The 26405-nt window shown below is 39.5% G+C and overlaps 1 protein-coding gene across 5 annotated transcripts in view; it reads right to left on the minus strand.

The window, feature by feature from the left end:
• The window catches only part of mapkap1 (MAPK associated protein 1), a 294027-nt gene that overhangs the window by 97695 nt on the left and 169927 nt on the right, over positions 1-26405 (minus strand). For all 5 annotated transcript variants that reach the window (XM_072239930.1, XM_072239929.1, XM_072239932.1 and 2 more), the window contains one exon: positions 14065-14177. In XM_072239930.1, the coding sequence (XP_072096031.1) occupies positions 14065-14177 (113 nt within the window). The remainder of the gene's footprint in view (positions 1-14064; positions 14178-26405) is intronic.

A 26405-nucleotide genomic window follows, 5' to 3' on the forward strand; every position in this document is an offset into this window, starting at 1 on the left:
TTTGACACAGACAATTGTGTTTTAATGTACACCTGACAAATAATGCTAACCTTTACACAATTCCTACAGGGTCCATCAAAGGGATACAGGGCGGAAGTTTCTTCTGACTAGAACTTGAATTGAGGGTGGTGAACTTTCTGGGGGCTGAGAATGCTGGGTCACTGAATCCATTTAAAGTACATGAATATACAGTGGCATGGCATGCAAAAGTTTGGGCACACCTGATCAAAATTTCTGTTACTGTGAATAGTTAAGTGGGTAGAAGAAGAACTGATCTCCAAAAGTCATAAAGTTAAAGATGAAACATTCTTTTCAATATTTTAAGCAAGACTAGTGTATTATTTTTGCTTTGTACTATTTTAGAGTGGAAAAAAAGGAAAGGAGCACCATGCAGAAGTTTGGGCACCCCAAGAGATTTGAGCTGTCATAACTTTTACCAAGGTCTCAGACCTTAATTAGCTTGTTAGGGCTATGGCTTGTTCATAGTCATCATTAGGAAAGGCCAGGTGATACAAATTTCAAAGCTTTATAAATACCCTGACTCCTCAAACCTTGTTCCAACAATCAGCAGCCATGGGCCCTCTAAGCAGCTGCCTAGCACTCTGAAAATTAAAATAAATGATGCCCACAAAGCAGGAGAAGGCTATAAGAAGATAGCAAAGCTTTTTCAGGTAGCCGTTTCCTCAGTTCGTAATGTAATTAAGAATGGCAGTTAACAGGAACAGTGGAGGTCAACTTGAGGTCTGGAAGACCAAGAAAACTTTCCAAGAGAACTCCTTGTAGGATTGCTAGAAAGGCAAATCAAAACCCCCGTGTGACTGCAAAAGACCTTCAGGAAGATTTAGCAGACTCTGGAGTGGTGGTACACTGTTCTACTGTGCAGCGACACCTGCACAAATATGACCTTCATGGAACAGTCATCAGAAGAAAACCTTTCCTGCGTCCTGACCACAAAATTCAGTGTCAGAAGTTTGCAAGGGAACATCTAAACAAGCCTGATGCATTTTGGAAACAAGTCCTGTGGACTGACGAAGTTAAAATAGAAATTTTTGGCTGCAATGAGCAAAGGTATGTTTGGAGAAAAGAGGGTGCAGAATTTCATGAAAGGAGCACCTCTCCAGCTGTTAAGCACGGGGGTGGATTGATCATGCTTTGGGCTGTGTTGCAGCCAGTGGCATAGGGAACATTTCACTGGTAGAGGGAAGAATGAATTCAATTATGTTTGTAAATGCCAGCAAATTCTGGAAGCAAACATCACAGCGTCTGTAAAAAAGCCGAACATGAAACGAGGATGGCTTCTACAACAGGATAATGATCCTAAACACACCTCAAAATCCACAGTGGACTACCTCAAGAGGCACAAGCTGAAGGTTTTGTCATGGCCCTCACAGTTCCCCGACCTAAACATCATCAAAAAGAGCAGTGCATGCAAGACGGCCCAAGAATCTCACAGAAATAGAGGCCTTTTGCAAGGAAGAATGGGCGAAAATCCCCCAAACAAGAATTGAAAGACTCTTAGTTGGCTACAGGAAGCGTTTACAAGCTGTGATACTTGCCAAAGTGGGTGTTACTAAGCAGGGTGTTACCATGCAGGGTGCCCAAACCTTTGCTTCGGGCCGTTTTCCTTTTTTGTTATTTTGAAACTGTAAAAGATAGAAATAAAAAAGTAATCTTGCTTAAAATATTAAAGAAATGTGTCATCTTTAACTTTATGCCTTTTGGAAATCAGGTCATCTTTTACTCACTTAGCTATTCACAGTAACAGAAATTTTGACCAGGAGTACCCAAACTTTTGCATGCCACTGTATTTCTGGACAGTCAGGGAATCAAGGGATATGGGGATAGTGCAGGAAAATGGACCCCAGGCAGAAATTTGCTGTTGATCTCAATAAATGGCTGGACAGACTTCCAGGACGATGGTGGCTTACTCCTGTTTCTCATTCTTCCACACATATAAAATCTTTGAAAGCCTGTCTGACTGTGCATTTGATCATCTCCCCTAAATCTTCATTCCAATTGGTGCATTTTTCGGTGCAAAACACTGAAATATTTTACTGAATTTAAAAAGTTACAGAAAAGGCAGCTGTTTTTCCAAAGATGGAAAATTGAATCATAGATTGCTGCAGCTACTTTTATTAGAGCAGCTTAACCTGAAAATACACAGACACAAAAGAGTAAGCTGAAGACCAAACAACAGGAATTCTGCAGATGCTGGAAATTCAAGCAACACACATCAAAGTTGCTGGTGAACGCAGCAGGCCAGGCAGCATCTGTAGGAAGAGGTGCAGTCGACGTTTCAGGCCGAGACTCACGTCCTGACGAAGGGTCTCGGCCTGAAACGTCGACTGCACCTCTTCCTACAGATGCTGCCTGGCCTGCTGCGTTCACCAGCAACTTTGATGTGTGTAAGCTGAAGACCACATTGTGCCAGGAAAACGGCAATAGGAATAAGGGCTTTGCCACTCCGTCCTGAGGAGAAGGAAACATGCTTCAGTGAATTTTAGTCACCGAGCAAAGCTGATCTCCACTTCTTTCTTTAGAGATGTTAACCTATAGGAAACCTCACTCTCAGAATGAAAGAAATATTATTGAAACCTGCCAAAAAAAGCTTGAAGACATTCACCCCTGCGTACTGGATCACTTACATCACTGAAGTCACTACCCCATTTATACTGCAGGAGGCCGTTGCTAAACTGGGACAGTGCCAGCTCAAATTCTGCCCGGTATAAATCAGTGTCACCAGCTGAAGTACATAACTTGGTATCAATTTTCATTGCTATTATTTGAAGTTATAAGGCTAGCAGAAAATTTCTAATGGCTGGACTCTGCAGTTGGTGAAACTGTCAATGTTTGCTGTCACCATGCCATGCTGCTGACAATAAACTCAGGATTTCCAAACATGCATAGCTTATTGCAGGAATCCCTACATTGCTGTCAGCTATTCGGTGTTCCTCCACAGGGCACACAGCTTGCAGCCTTCTCTACGTAATGAAGGGAAACACTCAGTTTACAAAAACAAACTCATCTCATTGTGAAATGGCCTTATTGTTTTTTTTGGAAGATAAGCAAATTGGTAACATCACACTAAGGCATAATTATTCATTTTCAAACAATATTCAATTTGAAAATGTGGGTTGCATTTCCCTCAAACAAAACAAAATGCAGAATGATTTTTTTAACAGAAGTGTAACATTTCAGCTTCCATCCAAGCTCATGAACAAACTCCAAAATGATTTCAAATACACAACGGAACTTCTCCCATCCTGCTTACTTCAGTTCCACATAACTGGCTGTATGATGACGTCACTGAGTCATCGCTGTTCCACTGAAGAAATCCCTGCTGGATTAATGGAAGTCCACACCAAAAAACTACTCTGGTCTTAGCAGGTTTGATGTCCCCTTAGAACAGAGATGAGGAGGAATTTCTTTAACCAGAGGGTGGTGAATCTGTGGAATCACTGTCACAGACAGCCATGGAGGCCAAGTCACTCGGTATATTTAAAGCAGAGGTTGATAGGTTTTTGATTAGTCAGGGTTATGTGGAAAGGGCAGGGGAGTGGGGTTGAAAAGGATGAAAGAATGACACAGCAGATTCAATTGGCCGAATGTCATAATTCTTATGGCGTATGCACTGCTTTGCCACCAATCAAAAAATCTATACCAATAAATAGCACAGATGAGTTTGTGGCCACTGACTGCTCCTCAGCAAGAATCCCTCTGTCACTCTCTGCTGCTCAGCCTCTTTGATTTCCCTCACATTCACTCGCTCTTTCGAAATCAACCTAGAGCTTGACAATGGAGCTATAGTGGGGGAGGGAAGACAAGTCATTTATTTTCTGTCCAACTTCTCAGTCCCTTCCCTGCACCAAGCCATGAGGTTCATTTTCCCTCAGACGAGGGCCTTTGCATTCATAGCCTTCACGGTGACCTCCAGCACCCACTCACTGTTTCCCCTTTTTTCACTGTTACCATCAGGGAGGAGGTACAGAAGCCTGAAGGCACAAACTCAGCGATTCAGGAACAGCTTCTTCCCCTCTACCACCTGATTCCTAAATGGACATTGAATCTTTGGACACTAACTCATTTAAAAAAAAAACAGTATTTCTGTTTTTGCACGTTTTTTAAAAATCTATTCAATATACATAATTGATTTACTTGTTTAATGATTATTATTTTTATTTTTTTTCTCTCTGCTAGATTATCTATTGCGTTGAACTGCTGCTACTAAGTTAACAAATTTCACGTTGCGTGCCGGTGTTAATAAACCTGATTCTGATTCTGAGATACAGGGCTGGAGAAGCGGGAATCTGATCGGAAAGGACACAAGGACATGGAAGGAAGGGAAGGAAGGGGAAGCAGCACTGAAGGGAGGTGATGGGCAGGTAAGAAGATGAGGAGAGAAGGGGAAATGGGAATGGTGGGGTGGGCATTACCGGAAGTTCGAGAAATTGACGTTCATGCCATCAGGTTGGAGGCTACCCAGACGGAATGCAAGGTGTTGCTCCTCCAACCTGAGTGTGGTCTCATCCCGGCAGTAGAGGGCGCCATGGACTGACATGTTGGACTGGGAATGGGAAGTGGAATTAAAAATGGGTGACCACTGGGACATACTGTGTGGTGTGGTTACTAATGACCACACTAGTGTACGTAACTAACGCTAGTTAGAAACTGATTGGCAACAGTAGTCTCCTGTCCCACTTAAGTGGCATAGTGTCCCAAATACACAAAAGAAACAAATTTTCATTTTCATTGTAACATTCAAGATGATTGTTGATACCTTCAGATTCTTCATAGTTCCTAACTTTAAGTAGTGAAACCATTTCATTTTCACTCCTGGTCGTTTCTGGCATCCCTACGTCTGAATGCTTGAAACCACAGTGAGCAAAATGGATCTGAATTGTCTTACTGTTTATTTTCGCCAACTACATCAGTGACAAAAATTACTATTTGTTGAACACAAACACATGCAGCCGACACTATTTCAAAACCATTTGCTCGAAGCACGGTGTAGTGTCTAATGGCTACACAACTGCACGCCACTGACACTAGTTGGAAGCTGTCTGGCAACTGTCTCCTGTCCTAATTAAGCACATAATGTCCCAAATAAACAAATGGAATTGCAGCTATTTTCGTTAAGAAAAACAAGTAGCTGCCATGATAAACCGATGGCACAATTAACTGGAATCCACTGTATTTGAAGCATGTCAAACAATGTGTAGTTAACTTTCCTGTATATGAACAAAGCTTTTGTATTTTGAACATTTTATTGATATTTATTCATTTCTGAATCCCCAGCAGATCTCTGCACAAGTTGCTTTCCATAAGACACAGGAGTAGAATTAGGCCACCTGGCCCTTTAGTACTCTTTCACCATTCCATCGTGGCTGATTTATTATCCCTCTCAACCCCATTCTCTTGCCTTCTCCCCGTAATCCATGATTCCCTTACTAATCAGGAACCTATCAATCTCCACTTTAAATATCTCCAATTACTTGGCCTCCATAGCCATCCATGGCAATGAATTCCAGATACACCATCCTCTGGCCAAAGAAATTACTACTCATCTCTGTTCTAAATGAATGTCCCAGTACTCAAAGGTTGTGCCTCCCCCACTATAGGAAACATCCTCTCCACATCCACCCTTTGTAGGTTTTTCAATATTCAATAGGTTTCAATGAGATCCCCCCTCATTCTTCAACAACATGAATTTCACCCTTCCATTCTGCAGTAAGGATTCGCACTTCTGTTTTGCCAGTAAGCCATTTCCACCTGTGACTGCCAGGAAAGCTTTCAACCAAAAACCCGAACATGTCCACTGAGACAACACACTTCGGATTTATCCAACGTGACTGCTTCTAATTAAATATCTGCCGTAACAGCTTCCTTTGCACATTCATCTTATGCTGCAGCGAAGAGATCCTCAGAATTAGGCAGCATTGTTCACTTTTTATTTGAACTTCTTCCCCAAAGTTCTGACACAAGGCATGTAACCTACAATGATACAGTACTTGCATTAACCCCCTACTGCTTTCCCTAGTAAAGCTGTTGTTGTTTGTAAAGCTGCTTCATAAAGCAATGCGAGTTACAGATGCTTTCCTTTGTCCTTACCTTCCAAGCTAGGGTATATTCACCAGGTATTAATTTCAGCCATAATATAAAATGTTGAAGAAAGCCCAGAAATATATCTCAAATTTACATAAAACTAAGCACCAATGTTAATTCAAGGCAGGAGTTTTAACATAATTTCAGATAATCTTAGTTTGTGATTGAATTGAGTGTTAACAGAAAGAGATATGCCAACAAAGATGAATTTCCCTTTACAGAATGCACCTTTGCAATATGCAGCAATGCTGCATTAAGAAGTTGTGAGCAATTTTTATTGCTCGAATTCCCTCTTAAGGCTGGCACAGTCGCATAGCAGTAAGCAGAACACTACTACAGCGCTAGCAATTGGGGTTCAATTCTGCTGCTGTTCATAAGGAGTTGGTACATTCTTCCCATGACTGCCTGCGTTTCCTCTGGGTCCTCCAGCATTCCAAAGATGTACGGTTAGGGTTAGTGAGTTGTGGGTATGTTGTGTTGGCACCAGAAGTGTGGCGATATTCATGGGATGCCCCCAGCACTATTGGTCGATGACGCAGAAGAACACATTTCAGTGCATGTCTTGATGCACAAATGACAAATAAAGCCAATGTTTTAAATCCCCAACCATTCTGGCTGCCCTTGCTCGGTAGTTTTCTCCACTGTTCAATACAAATCAGCTCATGTCTCATCACTTAGAAGCATCAAAGTAAGTCTGCTGAACCTGCACCAGGCAAGGGAAGTAAGCCCAATTTCACAGAGATGAAAAAATTGAAGGAACTGGTCAATTTTTAAAGAACTGGTCAATTTTTAAAGTACTGGTCAATTTTTCCATTCATCAAGTTTACTTAAGTGATATTGGTTGTTAATTTTTATATTATATTTGCATGTAATGGTTTGATCTCAAATATATGGGGAAATCAGGCAATGGGGCTAGTGCAATGGAAGCAGCTGAAAAGTTTTGTTTGTTATGGTGTGTTGTTAAACATTGAAAGTCTTTGCCACATTTGACAGTCTGCTGAACTGTATGTTGGCTTAGCTGGCTCTCAATGTTTATCAGCAGCTTTGTTAGTACACTTTGTGCTGCCATAGTGCCCCCCCACCAACTGCCCACACAGTCCCTCTCCCTATCACAATGGCACGATGGGCTCTATTTAAAACTGGGGATCCTTTAAGCATAAAGTGACACTGACAGATTGGATAAAGGCAAGTTTGTTCTGACAAGAGCCAACATTTCAAGCCCAGACCCTTCACCAGGATCAGGATCAAGGGTCTCAGTCCAAAACACAGGCTCTTTATTCCTCTCCACAGATGCTGCCTGGCCTGCTGAGTTCCTCCAGCATTTTATCTGTGGCTCTGTATTTTATGTGCTTCGTATTGTTCTGTATTTTATATGTGTGTTGCTCTGTAATTTCAGCAGATACGGAATCTCTGATGTTTGTTCTGACCAAGTGAGTTGTCACAGGCAGCAAATTCTGGCCCGAGGTCAAAATCTGTGTACGTGAGAGTTTTTTCACTTCAATTTTACTCGTCTTAAATAACAGAAGGATTTTAAAAACTGTTGAGTATAACATACATTTGTTTTCTGTTGGGCACTTGTCACAATAAGCTGGCGATGGCCTATTTGCTCTCAGAATGTCAGCAGTTGATGAGGATGTGGGCTACTAGTCATTAGGCGCCAGGGCCAGGCTGGGATCACAGGTAGTAAATTACTATTTAACCAGTATTTAGAAATAACCTAAGCAGAGCTGATTTTTAAAAAAATTATATACAAGCCCATATTTTTTATGCGTGAGTATGTACATATGTGTATGTGTATATATACACACACACACACACACACACACACACACACACACACACACACACACACACACATACATAAGCTCTCCTTCACTATTGAGGTGAGATGACTCAAGAATATTAGAACACTTCACTCAGTTATTTTGGGCTCCAGCTGCTGTAGTTCATATCCATTGTTGAAGGTGGAAGATAATGGACCAAGTATTGAGCAATGACACTTCAACCAGCACTAAAAGAGAAAAGATTTGCCAGCGACTTGCTTGCTGAGACAGGATTTTCGTCAAAGTGGAACTGAAGGAATGGAAAATTTAATACCTGTACACTGTAATCATGTATTTGATACAAATTTATTTCACCGTGAATATAAAGCTCCCTTTACCAGCAAGCTTCATGAAGCGGCTTCCAGAACCTTAGAAATTTGAGAGCAGTTTGCCCATATTTTATTCATTCATGGGATTATGAAGTGCACCGTTTAGTACTGTTTGTGTTCAGCATTGCAAAGGGCAGTTAACATTTATGTACAGCACTGGGGACCTGGAATTACATACAAGGCAAAGCACACAAAATGAAAATTAATTACTTTCGTAAAGGAGATCAGAAAAAAAAAGTTAATTTCATCTTTAATAATGTTTTTTCTTTAAATCAGCTTAATTAACTGAGTGGCAAGGTCCTACTTATCATGGTAACCAAATTGCTCCCAGTCTCAGAGGTTCCTACGTTGGTCAAGCTAAGTTTGAATAATCAAACAAAGCAAACCAAATATATAACCTGGGGCTTTAAATGGTGTTGTGCATTACAACTGGTCACAAGCTGCAACAAAAAAAACCATTCACAATAAAGTATGCGAGTTCATTTCTGGGAGACCAAACATATCTAAACAAAATTTCTACATATACTACAGTAAAGAAATAGAACCTTTGGCCATGCTGAACTATTATTCTGCCTCGTCCCATTGAGCTGCACCCGAACCATAGACCTCCATGCCCCTCCCATCCATGTACCTATCGAAATTTCTCTGAAATGTTGAGATCAAACCCACATCCACCACTTCCATATTTACACTCAAGATAATAATTTCACAGGAAATTCAGTGTGACCAAGAAACTTTTAATGTATATGTTAACTAACAAGATGCACAAGTTGTTTCAAAGAAACAGTTTTTACAATTTCCTTTTTTTTGGAAGCTGATATTATTAAACAATTAATCGCTGTTCTTCAAACAGTTAAGAAATGAAACAAAAATCTCCTTCGGGTAATAAAATTCCAATAGGCCAAAAATACCCTTTCATATAAAGCATATGATTAAGTAAAAAGTTAACTCTGAAAATATTCAGCTCATTTACACAGATAATTAAAACTAATGATGAGCAGTTTATGAGCTTCAGTCAACAGGACTGACTGGTATTTAGTGTATACAGATTCTCCAGTTAGGTGAACCACTTTGTACTTGACCCAGCTGTGGAACACTCATTTTAAGCTCATGAATTCAAATACTTAAACTGAAGAACACTCCATGATAACTCTGTGTATGAATCAATACGGACATAGACGACTATTTCACCACATTTTGCACACTTCAACATTTTTTCCTTTCATCTGAAGGACACAGAAGTGAGATATGAGCTTTTCAATGACAGAAGACACAATCGCTGTTGTGGAGAACTGCTGGTCTCACTCTTTTCTTTGCCAGGACTGATGAAAGTTATCATGAGTGTGACTGGCTGACTTGATTTTCTTTTTGAATTTTTAAAAGACTTTCCTTTTTAAAAAAAAGAGCTATAGCAAGATCAATCCTTAACAAAGTTAACGATCATCCAAAATAATCAGTTTCAAAGCTAGCCAAATTAGTTTATTACTTTCTCACTCTGCTGTTATGCATTGATCAATGCCCATCTGGGAATCTATCCTTTTGTGTGTGAATTTAAATTCTTTACAAATGTAATTCCTTTCTCAGGATCTTAGCAATGTATTTAAGATTATACATTTAACTTATTTAATTGATAAAACATAATGATTGTATTTTGTGCTGCATAACCAGGTCAAGAGAAATTACTGGTGACAGATACAAGCAAAAACGCCAAAACAATTTTTGAAACTTTCCACTAATGCTTTAACTTGGCAAAAAGCTTCCCATATCTGCTACAATTAATGTGTCCAGTATTTCGATTATTTAAATAAATGCACTATATAAGAGGATATATTTTCATTTCATCTAACTTGAATTGCAAGAAGTAGTTTATTCATCCGTCACCACTATATGTAGTCAAATGTCCTGCAAATCTGGACATACCAACTAGAAAAATTAAAAAATGAAAATTTACAAGTGGATTGAAATGCACAGCTTAAGTAATGTTTCTCTGGGCATAGCTGAGAGCCCTCTAATGCAAGAGAGCTGTTTAAGCATTACCCTGGCACAATGAACTAATCTCTCCCTTGCTGGGGAGATAATGTGACCCCCAGAATACATAAAGTCACCCAAAAAGCGAACAAAAGCAGCTCTCAAAAATATAGAACCATTCATCGAAGCTAACGACTTGTTCATTATGAGTGATGATGGATAAAGACTTCTCATGCTGAGATGAAATCAAGATTTATATGCATTGCTTCCTCCTGCAACTTGTGGGAAGATCATCATCATTTAATTCTATCTCTGCGGCCAGTGATGGGCATCCAGAGAGCTGGTTATCAAACGGCGCAGTCAGCTGGCAAAATCAGAACGTGCAGTTGGCACATCTGGACTGCAATGCCACAGCTGAGGGTGAACAATGGCTCTTGGCAAGTGGCCAAATTGCTTGCAGACGCTAGCAGGTTTGATCCACAACCACCCTACCAGCTTTTCATGTGAATCAGATCTCTGAGTGTTAAATGCTCCTCTGCCATTTTTTTTTTTTACGGCTCTTATCAGCCCCACAGAATATGGGCTTGCGTCAGCCCATCCATGTCCTTTCCCACTTTATCTATTCAAACTTTTAATACAACTCCACGATTCATCCCCAGATGGTTAATTTAATCTTTTGACAGATTACACACCAGGAAATAAAAATTGCTAGAAATCAACTTTTACCATCTGATCGCATTTTGTGGTTCAGATGTCAATGTAAAACTTTTGCACTCGAAAACTGTCCCTGGTTTTAAAACTGAGAGTAACCAAAATATTTAGAAATTATGAGCAGGCAAGAATGGAGGGGTGTACTTTACAACAATGGAAGAGAAATGGCTCTGCATTTTATTTCTGTATCCAAGGGATTTAAATTCTGTTATCCAACAGAAAACATGTACAGAATATACACATGTTATGCACTTTACATACAGCGATAATGACTGATTTTTACTCATATGCAATTAGTAGTACGTTGAAAAATTCAGGAGGTTACCAGTTTCTGGTTTTCTCATCAATAGGTCTGAGGGCATCAAGAGGAAACTGAGGGTACCTAGCAAACATTTTTACGCCACAAATACAAATGAGTCCCATTTTAGAATTTGTTTTTGGACTTTTCAACATACATCCTTGAAGACAATCCATTTGGTGCATTATAAACTCAAGCCGACATGCTCTGATGACATCAGCAAAGGGGATCCCAGAGGACTTGGTTCGCTATTTAGCACTGCAGTGTTGCTAGTGCGATGCTTTCAGGCCAGTCAGAAGTACTCTTTTAAACTGTCTCCACTGAAATGTTCATACATTTCTTTTTGTCACTTGAAAGAAAGTTACCTTGAAATGAACCAACTATGCTCCCAACAATGCCAGCTCTTGAACAAGGTTTACTGGAATCCCCTTGATGGATGGCCAATGCAGCCCGTTTGTCTTTTTTTAATGCACATTCAGACAATCTGTAGTCTGGCTTACAGGAGGAACCTTCAGAAGATTGATCAAATTACTTTCACTGTTTTACCATTTCTTCAAAAAGTGAATGGCACATTAAAATGAATGCATAGATAATTTCATAATCTTTCAGTCACTACCCTGAATGCATTGGTTAATTATTATTATTACTTAAAGGATCCAATGCATTGTTTCCAGATGAATTCACTTCAAAATTATTATAGCCTTGTCTCCATTAACCCTCTTTCCAATCGTCCAATGTAAGAGATCGATGTTACAGAGTATTAAATAGCCCAAGCAGTGACAAAAGGGCTGGTAAATGACATTACTGGACTGATAGTACAGTACAGAATTACAGGCATTCCAAGAACAAATAAAGGTCACCATTCCCATTGACTCCCAACACTTCCAATTCTATTGAAATTCACTACTTTGACTCTACGCTTGCTTTATACTTTTTCTTAAATGTCTAATCACTTTCATTATTGAAATCTGAGCTCTGGCAGCTGTCTATGATACATTGTGGGAAATAGTGTCACCCAAGTTCCAAATTCAGTGTTGTTCAGTGGTAAACTCAGGATTGGCCCTCTCTTTACCAACCAGCAGAAATAAAGGGTAGGACCTTGCTGGGGAATAGCAGCCCAAAATGGCTGGTGTTCACTCTTAAAACACCAGAAGGTTCATGATGCCTACACCGAACTGGGGGCTCCTGAACTTACTGAATGTACTCCAAGTTTGCAGTACAAACTGTAGCCGCCCCACTCTCTCACCCCACCGCCGTTATGTCATTACGTGAAAAGCTGCCCCTGAATCTGCACAAGAAATATGATCTTACTTACATGAACGTTGAGGAACAGTTTTGGGGCAGATTGATAAATAACATAACTGAAATCTTTGAGAGAAATTCTCCAAGATTCCATGGCCTCCTTTAATCTGACAAACCGCCAGCAACATTCCTACACCTTCACACTTGAATACATTGGCCATTCCCTTCATTTCACTGTTAGTTGTGGTCTGATTCATCTCATAATGGTCTGAACCATTACCTTTGACGGAGATCTACTTTTATTTGTTATACCCATGAGAAGCATACTTCCAATATTAATAGTCCATATTTAGAATATTTGGTTAGTGACTACTTTGACAACCTACATTTTCACTATTTCTACTCTAGAATGATATTTCAGTTAAGAAGCATCTCCTGCCAACCACTACCTCTCTCCACCAACTACCGCCAGTTAGAATTACAATCAAAGGATGAAAAGCGTGGAAAGTATTTGGATAAAAATATTCCAAATGTTGAATAAATGTCAATTATACATATTGTTCCAAAGCTCAAGTTCTCACTGCACAGAAATGTAAGAAGAAATTATTAACTTCTCCCCAGAATTACTTTACTGATGAAAGTAGCTTTATATTGTCCCCATACAATTCCTGACACAGTGACTAAGAAAATACTTTGTGATTTTAGCAGCTATGATGATATTGAATAGCAGAGCAGGTTAAAGGCAGAAAGGCCAACCCCTGCTCCTATCTTCTCAGTTTCTCTGTTGTCTATTGGTTAGCAAAATGGCCCTAAGCCTTAACAAAAGACAAAAAGAATGAACGTAGCAAACGTTATATTAATTTATCGGCTGCATCTGAGCACTTCAATCCTTTGGTAACCTGCTCCTGTATGAAACAGAGGTTAAGTAAGGATTTTGCCATTTGAAGGAATCAGCCTATCACTAGATAAAGTTAAGTCTGCTCCAAAAGTAGAAAGAACAGAAGTAAAACACGTAACAAGAAAAGAACAAAATGGAGTAAAATTAATAATTGAAATGAAGGAATTCCAGATAATGGAAGTCCAAAATAAAGAAAAAATGCAAGTAACATTCCAGCAGCTCAGGCAGCCTGTGCAAAGACCTGCCCGTGCTGTCTCTCCTCTTTGTAACACACTGCTTACTGGTAGAGTTTTTCCAGTATGATTTTATTAAAAATAATAAAACACATAAAGAATGACAGAAAAAAAACAATAAGGATCCTTCCCACTTCTTTCATGCAAAAATTGTCATCCTGAAATTCTGCTCTGTAGCCTCTGGTTAGTGCTAATACCTTTAGATCAATTTCTTACACTGTTCTTTGCATCAAATCATTTGCTTAACACTTGTAAATTAATCTAGACATAAAAATCTCTACTGATAAGCAAACTGAATATTCAACATTGCAAGATCCTTCTAATAAGATAACTTCAAGATTCAAGCCCACCTAAAATGTTGCATATTTATGCTGATAAACAAATCATATTTAGCATAATATCAATATGCAAATCACCATATTAGGTACATTTAATTTTTGAATTAGATTCTCATTTTTACCTGCAGCCTTTTGTGACCCTTTTCTTCGTTTTAGAGCCTTCTGTAGTATCTCCTTCATAGTGACATTCATACTGTCAACTTGGATAAGTGAGAATCCACTCTGTGGTGCATTACTACAATAAAAGACGAACAAGCATCACATTAAAGAATATTTGAAACTCAAGTTTAATTATTTCACGATTATATTGATCACATTGCATCAACCACTGAATTAAAGCATCTCAGATCACATGGTTGATATCATTTTGTGAAGTAACTCAAGATATTTCACCATTAAACTAAGGGAAAAATTCACTATGATCAATGCAGACATCAAAATTGAAGTTAATTACATAAATATGCACAACTGGATCTGAAGCAGATCATGCTAACTAATAGGTAGGGTTTTTAATATATATACACACACACACACACACACATACATACACACACACACACATATATCTATATATCTATCTATAAATAAAGCAGTTTTTATAATAAAATGAAATACTAACACAAATTAACACTTTCAACTTGAAAATTCCCAGCAGTTTCCCACAAAAAAAAATTATGACATTCAAGAAAAAAAATCATCCTCCACAACCATGCGGGGTATAATATTTACCCAGTAATTTTCAAACCTGTGCAGACAAAGGCAGATACTATCAAACTGAGCTGATTTCCTCCCCCCAACCCCAAAGAAATTAATCTTTTTTTTTAGTTTGACATCTGATTATATGCTATTCTAAAATATACATGTAACAGGGATTTTAAGTCCAATAGGTACATAGCATATTTGTTATTTAACCATTAGGTTGCAATATTCCACTTTAAATTGGTGTCAAAAAGGCTGCTGTGACCTAAGGAGAGTTAAAACACCAATCTTTCCTCATGTCACAATTCATGTGACGATCAGCAACTTTTTAGTACCAATTCCCTCTCCCTCTGGAATTTAAACAGTAGAAGACTGAGAATTTGCCACATCAGCTGTTCTTGACACTCAATGAAGATGGTAACATTTTTCTGCTTCAGATATGAATACATCTAAAACCGATCTGAAGACTGGGCAAAGAATTCCTTCACCAGATATTATACTTACAAATCCACATCCTTAAAAGAAATGTATAAGTTTGACAGTAATCTGCAACCAGAACAGAGTAGCGGGGTAGAGGTACATAATGAGACAACCCAAAGTCATTTTTCTTGGCCCTCATTGCTTGTCTGATCCCAATAGATAGCTCAAATGTCACTGAGTTTAGTGCCATTTATGGAAATAGTCTGTCAGATTTTCAAATCTTAAGGCTGAACTGTTACAAACAAATTGATTAAATCATTTCAAAATATTTTATCCATTGGAGGCAGGCTGGCTGGTTATAATATTTCATTGATATGTACAAGAACCCGTAGAATTAAGTATGAACTTAAAGAAAAAACTGAATTGATGAAATCTAATGATCAAGCAGCCCCCCGAACAATTCAACCACCCTTTTTTTTTTAAATAAGTATGGTTGGTGAGAATGTTGTAAACTTTCTGAAAAGGCTATTTAAAAATACATATATAAACCTGCAAGGAAGTTGCCCTAAAGCTAATGTGTCTTAAAGGACATGAAATACAGTAAGCAGTTTTGGGCCCCATTGTCTAAGACAGGATATACTGGCATTGGAGAGGAGCTTCACAAGAATGATTCCAGGAATGAAAGGGTTAATACGGAGTGTTTGATGGCTCTGGGCCTCTAATTGCTGGAGTTCAGAAGAATGAACAGGTAACTCATTGAAGCCTATTAAATACTGAAAAGCCAAGACAGAGTCAAGGTGGAGAGGACGTTTCCAATAGTGGGTGAGTTTAGGATCACAGGGAACAGCCTCAGAATAGAGAGACGTCTATTTAGAACAGAAAGCAGAAGGAATTTCTTCAGCCAGAGGGTGGCGAATCTGCAGAATTCAGTGTCATGGATGCCTGTGGAGGCCAAGTCACTGGGTACATTTAAAGTGGAGATTGCTTTGGCTCTTGATTAACAAGGGTGTCAAAGGTTTCGGGGAGAAGACAGAAGAGTGGAGTTGAGAGGAATAATAAATCAGCCGTGATAGCATGGTAGAGCAGGCTTAAAGGGCCGAATGGCTTAATTCTGCTCCAATGTCTTATAGTCTTATGCACTGATTTTAAATTGGCAAGGAAGTGAAATAGTTTCTAACTAAAATAACAATTATCTTTTGGTCTTGCTGGGGTTTTAAAGACTCTCTTTCCTTTCTCCATTTTGCTGCTAATTCCAGACGGGGATATGAATTCAACTATCAACACCTTCAAGATAGAAATGCGGCCAGCAATGAAGCAAACGGAATCTGAGCAATGTACCATCACCAGCTTAAACCAACAGCAAGTCAGGGAACAGTGCACTCGCAACCAGCTTGCTGGGCGCCAGCAAAAGGATCCTCTTGCTTTGCCAATCTGTTGGGCTAGTTTACCGTGGTCAAATCCTTCCCACCAAGCAGCCGGCTGAGAACTGTCAAACTAATCATACATTACACTCTGTCACCGAGTGCATGCTGAACCACAGCCATCACTTACATCAATATCTGGACCTGATCCCAGACTGCTCACTGCAGACAGGTTTGCAAGCCAAACCACCATCAGAGTTCTCTTTTCACAGTGACACAAGAAACACAAAGGTAACCATTTTTAAATTTCGTTGTTACCATTGTAGGATTCAAATAAAATTATGTATGTGTAAATAAATTATAAACCTTTGCAAAGCTCTTGAAGACTGTGGTAAAAAAACAATGCAGCAATAACTGCTTTCAATACACAGCAAATGCCTTGGTATAAAATGTGACACCTACATACAAAAGCTACAGATATGAATATTCATGCATGCTGAAATACAGATGGTTAAAATTCAGCTTTATTCATGAGTTTAAATTTACAAAGTATTTATGTATGATTTATTTATTGAGATACAGCACAGAATAAGCCTTCCTTCCCTTCAAACCGTGCTATTTAGCAACTCCTGATTTAACCCTGGCCTAATACCCGAACAATTCGCAATGGTCAATTAACCAATGAACTGGTACATCTTTGGACTATGGGAGGAAACTGGAGACACTGAGGAAACCCACACCATCATGGGGAAGACGTACAAACTCCTTACAGACAGCAGGAGAGATGTTCCAACGTGAATCCAACAAACTAAAATTCAGATGGCACTTAAGCAGATACAATACAAATTTACAGCACCAAGTCTTCATAATGATTACAGCTCATATTTGTCAACCTAATGAAAAAGACAGGATCTTAGAACATTTATTGTGACATTAGATATAGCTGATGGCAAACTTTCCTCTCGAGTCTTTCAAAACAATTGCATCCCACTTATCAATCTCTTCTGGAGGTCAAAATATTCTGCTTAAAACAATCAGGAGTTATAAAATACTCTATATCCTTTGCTTCAAGCTACATTTCAACCTTGCAGGAACGGATCTCTGGAAATAATAAAAACTGCTAAAGCACAACTAGAAATTGTGAGGCCTCCACTGGTAGGGGTCAACCGTGGATGTTGTGGCCTAGCTTTCTACAGAGTCAGGGCGGTCCGATTATGGAAAGCAAGCTGTGTCCATGTAGCAGGTTCCCCCTCTCCACGCAGTTGATGAATCCAACAGAACAGCAGGGACCGATACAGTTTGGCACCAGAGGCGTCACAGGAGTTGTCAATCCGGATTTTTCCTTGGGGTTTACACCTCAAGTTTTTCCCATGAGTGGGTATAGCCGCAAGGAGGTCAGTTATTTTGGAGGAGGTTTGAGATCAGAGTTTTCCTTCTCCTCGATGAGCTGCCAACCACGGTTGACGAGCTCCATCTGCCCGAAATTACTCGAAGTAATTTTCAAAATAAACACTTTTCATCTGGTATACATTAATGATATCTGATACCTGCAAATGAATGTAAGGAGGTATTCCAAATAAAGGGCTCAGTTAACAGCCATCTTCTCCAAGATTATGACATCATCTGCACCCATAATTTGATTACTTATGGATTGCAGTCATTGGTTTATGGATTATGACATCCCTAAATGCAAATACTTCCTGCCGGCTGACTAGCAATACTGGCTGACAGGAACATTTTCAGATCAAGGCTTATGCTCTGAATATTTGTCATGATCCAATTATTCAAGGCTACTTGCATTAATACTTATAATACATGCACAGATGATCACAGGTTGGGTTGCAAATGATTACAGCTGATTGCAGAAGTTATTTCACCATGACTGAAGACCCATGTGGCTTCTACCATGTTCAAAATAACTGCTTATTTAAGTTGCAGAACCTTATAAGTATATGCTTTTCTGAAAAATAGAACATGCAAGATTGTGAACAGAGCCTAATGAAGCCGCAGTGTGTTCCTCACTACAGTGGGTTCATGTTTGAAATGATCTCACTTGAGACATGTCACTATGGAAGGTAGAGAGGCCCACGCCATTAGTTGCTACTTCAGTGACACCAGAGAAAGATGTGAGATGTGAAAATAATGCGGTGCAGTTAATTTCAGTTTCCAAAAGAAATAATTAAAATCGACTGCGAGGAAAAAACTAGATTTTTAATATTTAAATTGTATTAAATGTAACAAAACAACAATTTAAGGATAAATACATTGGTCAAGCTGGAACCAGCAACACCTCACTCAAAACAATGTGATGAATTTGGCCTTTTTGTTGGTGGTTGAGGAAAGAACATCAATAAATGTTCAAAGTAACTTCATTTTGAATAATGCCATTATATCTTTCACTTCCACTTAACCAATAAAGCAGAGAATTGGGCCCAGAATGAAACAACATTCCACCAATGAGCGTTTGCACAAATACAGAAACACTGATGTTCAGCTGTTGAGGAGATTCCTAACTTGATACTCTGATTAAAATTCGGCAGAAGTGGTAGTAGTGAAGGTTAGCTATTAGTTAACCAAAATAACTGACCTCAAATAAGAGATATTCCTGATTTGTGACTTCTATAATATTAAACAAATACCTTTATGAGTCAACTTTAACATTAAATTGGTTTTATTTTCATGGGCTTACATTACTTATTTTTAAATATGGGCAAGAACACTGGATAAAAGAGGCCAATATTAAAAATCAATCCGACAGAACACTGGTTTAGTAGCTGGTGCAGGCCCATTCTGAGAAGCACCATTAGACGAGTCTTCTTTCTAACACTGCATCAAGGCATTCATTACTGTTATTGATCCCTGAATTTAATTCCCAGCTTCATTAACTCTACCTGCGTCTGATCTTTGAAACAGCCTGGACACACCAGGACGTCACATGCCAGAAAATGAAGCTCAACAAGAACATCCAGGTCATAGGGCTAACGCAGATTTTTTTTAAAAAAGTGCTCATTGTCTATGGACATAACTGACAAATAGTGTGGCGCAGGAATAAAGAATTACCTTCTGTATTTTTTCATTAGACTTTTCTTTTGTAACTGAATACATAAATCCATTGTGGCACAATGTTATATGTATCATCTTGTTACACCTGCAGACGTTTCATAAAAAGGCTGCCATGTCTCTGCAGTCAGAAATGATAAGTGAACCACCCGTGAATGTTAATGATAGTGATCATTCTGAGGTAACTGTGCTCTCCATCTTCCTCTACAGCTTCTGCAGCAGATAAAGGGTGGCAGGGTTTATTGGAGTAAAATGAAAACAACATACAAGGAAATTGCCACAAAATGCAACAGAAAAGTTATGATTATATGCTATATGAAGGATACTGTGTTGTCACCATTAAAATTATAAAAATGTGAAGCTAACAACCTGTTCTAATTAACAGGAAGTTACAAATTTTAAATGGAGAATAGGGATTACCTATTAATTTAAGACAACCACTTTGCTTTTTTTTAAATTAAAAAAATTGCAAAACTAAAATTTTTCATAATTAAAATTTTGTGTTGAAATTAAGCTTCCTCACATCTCGGAATGCAATCTTTGAATGATTTATCAACTGGGAGGTAGTCCTGAGTTGACTGAAACTCTCGCTCCCAATAAACTCTTCCACTGTGAATTTTGGGTATTGTGTTTGATTATTTATTTATTTATTGAGATTAGTGTTGCAAGGCATTTAGGGCAGTGGCTTCCCCAAAGTATTGGGTGCAATATTCCTTCGATCAAGAATGCCAACAGCATTAAATAAAATCAACATCTCCCTGGAACCTGCTTTCTATTGAGACCATTTTTTAAAAATTGTACAGTGGATTATACTCAAAGGTTAGGTGAATCAAGAAATCCAGTTTTATGTAGAAATAAACACACCGAAGAACCTTTCATTGATTTCTGAAGCAAAATTAATGGCTTTAATGCTGGAATTTAAGAAATAAGAACAGTTAGATCACAGAGACCTTAATTTGCTCCATCTTTAAAATCACAATGACCTGCTACCTCAGTGTCATTTCTCAGCACCACTTCAACCACCCTCGTTTCCCCTCAGGTAATGAAATCCATTGATCTCTGGCTTGAATGAAAACACTGACTCAGTCCTCTCAGTCTCAGGGTAAAACAAACTCCAAGTGAAGAAATGTCTTCTCACCTCAAACTCCATGGCCGATCTTTTGTTCTGAAACTAGACTTTGTGATCTGACTCTCTTCACAGGGAAAAATCCTCCCTGCACCTAGTCTGACAAGCTCTTGAGATCTTTTGTTTGTTTTTATGACATCTTCTCAAATTTTTCTGAACTCGAACAGACAATTCCACCTCACTCAGTCTCTTGACACAGCAAATCCACCACCCCTGGAACCTGGCTGGTAAATCACTGCTGTATATCATCTATGCTAGGTTAATCCTGTCTTTGATAATTGCACATACTACCTCAGGTGTGATCTCACCACACAACTGCAATAAGAATTGCTTGCTTTCAAAGTAAAATCTTCATGTAATAAAGGCAATATTTACTAAATGCCCTTTAAATTGCTAACATAGCTGCATGTTGACAATTAGCAACAGCACTTCCAGAACACTAACAGGATCTCATCTTCCACCGTTTAATACTTTGCTTTTCAGTTACGTACACTGACGCAGATAACCTGAAAAAGCTTTCCACATACATTCTATCTGCCAAGATCTTGATTGTCAGGGCATCAAAGATTATGGGGAGAAGGTAGGAGAATGGGGGTTGAGAAAGATAATAAATCAGCCATGATTGAACAGTGGAGCAGAATTGATAGGTGGCACAGTAGCACAGTGGTTAGCACAATGCTTTACATTACAGGCGACCTGGTTTCAACTCCTACCGCTACCTAGGAGTTTGTACTGTACCCCCCTCACTGGGGGCTCGTACACCAAACATGGCTCGTTAGTTAGCTCTCCTAACAGCCACATGACTCGGCAGTGAGAAGGCCACCTTCCGTGAGCAACACACATCTAGGGTCAGTATGATTTGGGTTCAACCAAACAGGAAAGTTGGGATGTTCCTGAAAGGAACATGAATTGTAGAGAATGCCGTGTAAGTACTGTCCCATGTACAGTTATCATTTGCCAGTAAAGTAACAGACCACACCCTGGCATAAAATTACAAAGGAAATATATTTCCCAATATTTCAACTTTAACAAACAGCTAACTGAAAAAGAAAAGAAAAATAAAGGGGCCCATTACAGTTAAACCAGTCAAAATGTGCACATAAATGTTGGAGCTTGTTTCTGAAATAGTTGGGTGCTGAAGTCCTATCAGCAAACACAGGTAGAACTTCCTTCCTTTAACCGTTCATTTCACAAAGCACTCTTTGCAATAAGATCTCCACTTCCGGTGGGATCCTTCTAGCATCTTCAAGTGTGCTCTTCTCTCTACACCTCCTGCCAAAAGACCCCAAACCAGACTAGTACCTTCAGAAATCTGATCCCACCCAGCTGTCTCAAAGCTTCCATCGCATCCCACTGGGCAGAAAGTTACAACATGTACCAAGACAAACCCGACTGACTGACACGATATTCCTAAATTGGTCAAAATGACCCACCTTTAGCCGAAGTCAAAAACGTAGCAGGGCACACTGCTTTTGCAGAAAACTGCTAAAATAAAAAAAGCTCACAGCATTTTGCAGTAGAAATCTTAACCAGAGTATTACAGTACGTTCTCCCCATGACTGTGTGGGTTTCCTCCAGGTGCTCCAATTTTCTCCCTCCCCCTCATAGTCCAAAGACATACCAGTTGGAATGTTAGTTGGTCATTGTAAATTTCCCCATGGTTAGGGTAGGATTAAATCAAGAACTGCTGGGGCAACATGGCTCAAAAGGCCAGAAGAGCCTCTCCCGCGCTCTATGTACCGCAATAAACTAAAGATGGACCAAACGGCCCAATTCTGCTCATGTGTCTTCTGGTATAACCTCACCACCCTCTCCCCTGAAATTTCTTCACATTCCCCAAACCCTGTACTCACAATCCACTCGCCCGCTAATTCTGAGAACATACAATTAATGTATACAAGCTTCTCTAAGTATTTATATTTATTGTGCATTTTTAATGATATTTATCTTCCTTCATTTTTTTCCATCTTTTTTTTTATGCTGCATCCAATCTGGGCTAACAATTATTTTGTTCTCTTTACACTTGTGTACAGAAAATGACATTAAACAATCTTGAACCTTGATTTGTTCCCCCTCAGACAAACCACTGGTACAGTTCTCAACTCTCCACCCCATGCCTGCAGTACACCACCAGTTACCACCTACCAATCTGAGAAAAACTGTTATATTTCCGTTCTTGGCTTTCTGCCAAATGACCAATTCCCAAATGAAGTCCACAGATAACCAACAATTTCAAATGCACAATTCTTCTTAATCAACCTCACAAGATCAGATCAAACACATTCCAAAGATCCAATACACCTCATCCATGGATTCCCTCTTACCTACTCTCTTTGTTATGACCTCAAAGAACTTCAGTAGATTAATCAACGTAATTTTGGTTTTAAATTTAGCTGCCTCTCCTCTGTCTAATTATTTTCTCAATATCCTTTGTTATAAATAATGTTGCATTTTCCCTACCATTGATGATACACAAGGGAGGTGGGACCTCGCCATTTTCTCTCCATTTTTAATAGAAGGACATTTGTTATCCTCCAATCCACAAATTGTTTTAGAACCCATCAATCTCACCTGGCCTCTCAACACCACCACTTCAGTCAAGGAAGCACAGCAGCATCTCCACTTACTGAGGAGATTAAGGTGGGCGAGGCTCTCCACTCCACATCCCCAATCTAACCACTGACTGTCCTGGCTATCTGCATCACCATCTCGTACAGGAATTACAGGAATCTGAGTGAAAGACCCCACAAAGGGGTCTCTCTTCCACCCAAACCAAGGTCAGCTGGTGGCGCAGTGAGATCGGTGCCAGGCTCAAGAATGGAGGCTCCCGAGTTCGATCCAATGACAGACCACTCCCGAGCACATTCCCCATTCGTGCCAGGTTGATGTTGTGCTCGCAACTCGACCTCGTTAAAAAAAAACACTGCCACCTCCAGTTTAAATTCCCACGCGGAATATTGAGGAGGATCAAATACCCAAACCAAGATAGTTAAAGGAGCGCTGCATACGCAAGGCACTTAGCTTTGTCAAGGATCACTACCATCAAGCAGGAGGTACCACAGCATCAGTACAAGGATTGTTCGGATGGGAAGACAGCTTCTTCTCCCAGGCCATAAGACTACTGAACTCCTTGCCACCACCCAGGTCTCATGACAAATTAAGTGCCAGTAGTGTTAAAGTCTTGGCTATATACAATATAGATGCCCAACACTCTTGCAGAGTACTGTATATGTTGACAGTTAAATGACAGTAAACTTGAACTTAGGACAGTCATATGAAACTGCTTATACTGTTGAGAAATAATAGATGAGGCTGTAAATTCTACCTATTTTATAAGAGTTTTTTGCTTTAAATACAAACACCAAGCAAGTTCATCCAAAAATAAAAAACATTTGACAAAAGATGTTGGATTTAGAGAAACAATGAAACACGCTTCCCTTCTGAAACTGGCTTTTCTCACATTCTTGCTAAGTAAATGCACAAACTATTTCTGAATTAGTTGCTGCTTCAAAGCTACTGTTGTAATAAAAGGGTAGGTTTTGTATGTTTATGTAAGTGAAGATTTCCTCCCCACCATATTTAAAGAGAACATGAAGGGGAGCTCAGAGTGTGGAACGAGCTGCCAAAAGTAATGAACATGCATTCAATATCAACCTTTAAGTCTGGATGAGTACATGTTTGGAAGGGGTATAGAGGGCTATGGTGCAGGTGCAGGTCAATCAGATGACACAGAATAGCAATGTGGCATGGACTAGATGGATCGAAGGGCCTGCTTCTGCACTGTAGTGCTCCGTGACTCTATGATCAGTATCACTGCATCATATTGTGAACGCGTTTATACAGCAGCAACAGATTTAATATCTATCTGCTGCTTGTGTTCTTTTATTTTCTCTCCCACCAATTTAAAACAGTCCCAGTTGTTTATAGGGTACCTGATTGCAAACAGTGAACTGGAAGAACATTTGTATCGCTCTATTCACACTGAAAGGAATAACTGAAGTTCAATAAGGACCTGATTGAACAGGGCAAACACCTAGACTCTAGGTCCTAGAGGAACAGAAAATAAATAGAATAGAATAAGGAACAGCATGAATACATTCAATACCAAATCAAATTTGGAAAGAGGCACTCACTGACTCTCTGCTCAGCTACTGGACAGAACAATACATATTGTATGTCAGGCAGCTTTCTATTGATTGCAGCTCAGCATTCAACTTCATCCTCCTCTCAGTACTAATCAATAAGCTTCAAAACTTGGGCCTCTGTACCTCCCTCTGCATCTGGATCCTTGACTTCGTCTTCAGGCTATCACGGCAAAAATTGGCAATAGTAAATCCTACTCCCTGACAATCAACAGGTGCCTCTCAAGAATTTGCCCTTCGCCCACTACTCTATTTTCTGAACACTTATGACTGTGTGGCTGGGCGAAGCTCAAACATCATCTATAAACTTAACAATGATACCACTGTTGCTGGTGGAATCACAGATGGCACCGATGAGTTGTACAGGAACAAGACAGAGCAGCTGGTTGAGTGGCATTTCAACAACAATCTTGTACTCAACGTCAACAAGACCAAGAACTGTGGACTTCAGGAAAGGGAAGTTGGGAGAACACACAACAGTCCTCACTGAAGGGTCAGTGGTAAATAAAGGTGAGCAGCTTCAAGTTCCTGGGCATCAACATCTCAGAGGATCTATCCTGGGCTCTACACAAAGAAGTCACACTAGTTGCTATACTTCATCAGGAGTTTGAAGAGATTTGCTATGTCATGAAAGACACCACAGATTTCTAAAGATGTACCAAGGACAGCATTCTAACAGGCTACTTCACTGCCTGGTATGGAAACTCCAATGCACAGGACCACAAGAGGCTGCAAAAGATTGTAGACTTAGCCAGTTCCATCATAGCTATCTTCAAGACTTAGCGTAACCATCGAGGCCATCTTCAAAAAGCAGTGCCTCAAGAAAGCAGCATCCATCATTAAGGAACCTCATCATCAAGGGCATGAGAAGGTACAAGTGCATAAAGACCCACACTCATTGTTTTAGCAACAGCTTCTTACTGTCCATAAACACTCCACAAACGTGACCTTGCAATTCCTTTTTTTGCACAAGTGAGTTGGAATTTATAAATTTTTTTTGGTCTCCAAATGTACTGTTACCACGTGCTAGCATTGGATAGGGTCCAGAGGTTCATGAGAATGACAGGGTTAACATGACAAACATTTGATGACCCTGGGCCTGTACTTGCTGGAATTTAGAAGAATGAGGGGAGGTCTCATTGAAATCTATAGAGCACTGTAAGGCCAAGACAGAGCTTCATATAGTAGGGGAGTCTCGGACCGGGGGCACAGACTCAGAATAGAGGGACGTTAATTTAGAACAGTGATAAGGAGGAATTTCTTCAGTCGAAGGCAGTGAATCTGTGGAATTCATTGCCACAGACGACTGTGAAGGCCGAGTGATTGGGCATATTTAAAGTGGAGGTTGATGGGTTGCTGATTTGTCAGGGTGTTGAAAGTGACATGGTGGAGCAGACTCAGTGGCTGAATGCCTGGTTCTGTTATGCTCTATGGTCTAATCAAATTTCATGAGATTTATCAGTGATAATATATCTGATTCTGATTCTGGAAGGAGAGAAATGGAGCGAGAATATAGAATGCATTGAGGGAAGGAAAGGTGTGTAAGTGCTTTTAACATTACAATAATAACAAAACCGCCTTAAAAATCAAGCCCTGAAAGAATGGGGATCCCACATGTAAAACTGAATATTCACCAGTACCCAACAAACACCATA

This window comes from Mobula birostris, chromosome 22 (assembly GCF_030028105.1).
Source record: "Mobula birostris isolate sMobBir1 chromosome 22, sMobBir1.hap1, whole genome shotgun sequence".
NCBI lineage: Eukaryota > Metazoa > Chordata > Chondrichthyes > Myliobatiformes > Myliobatidae > Mobula > Mobula birostris.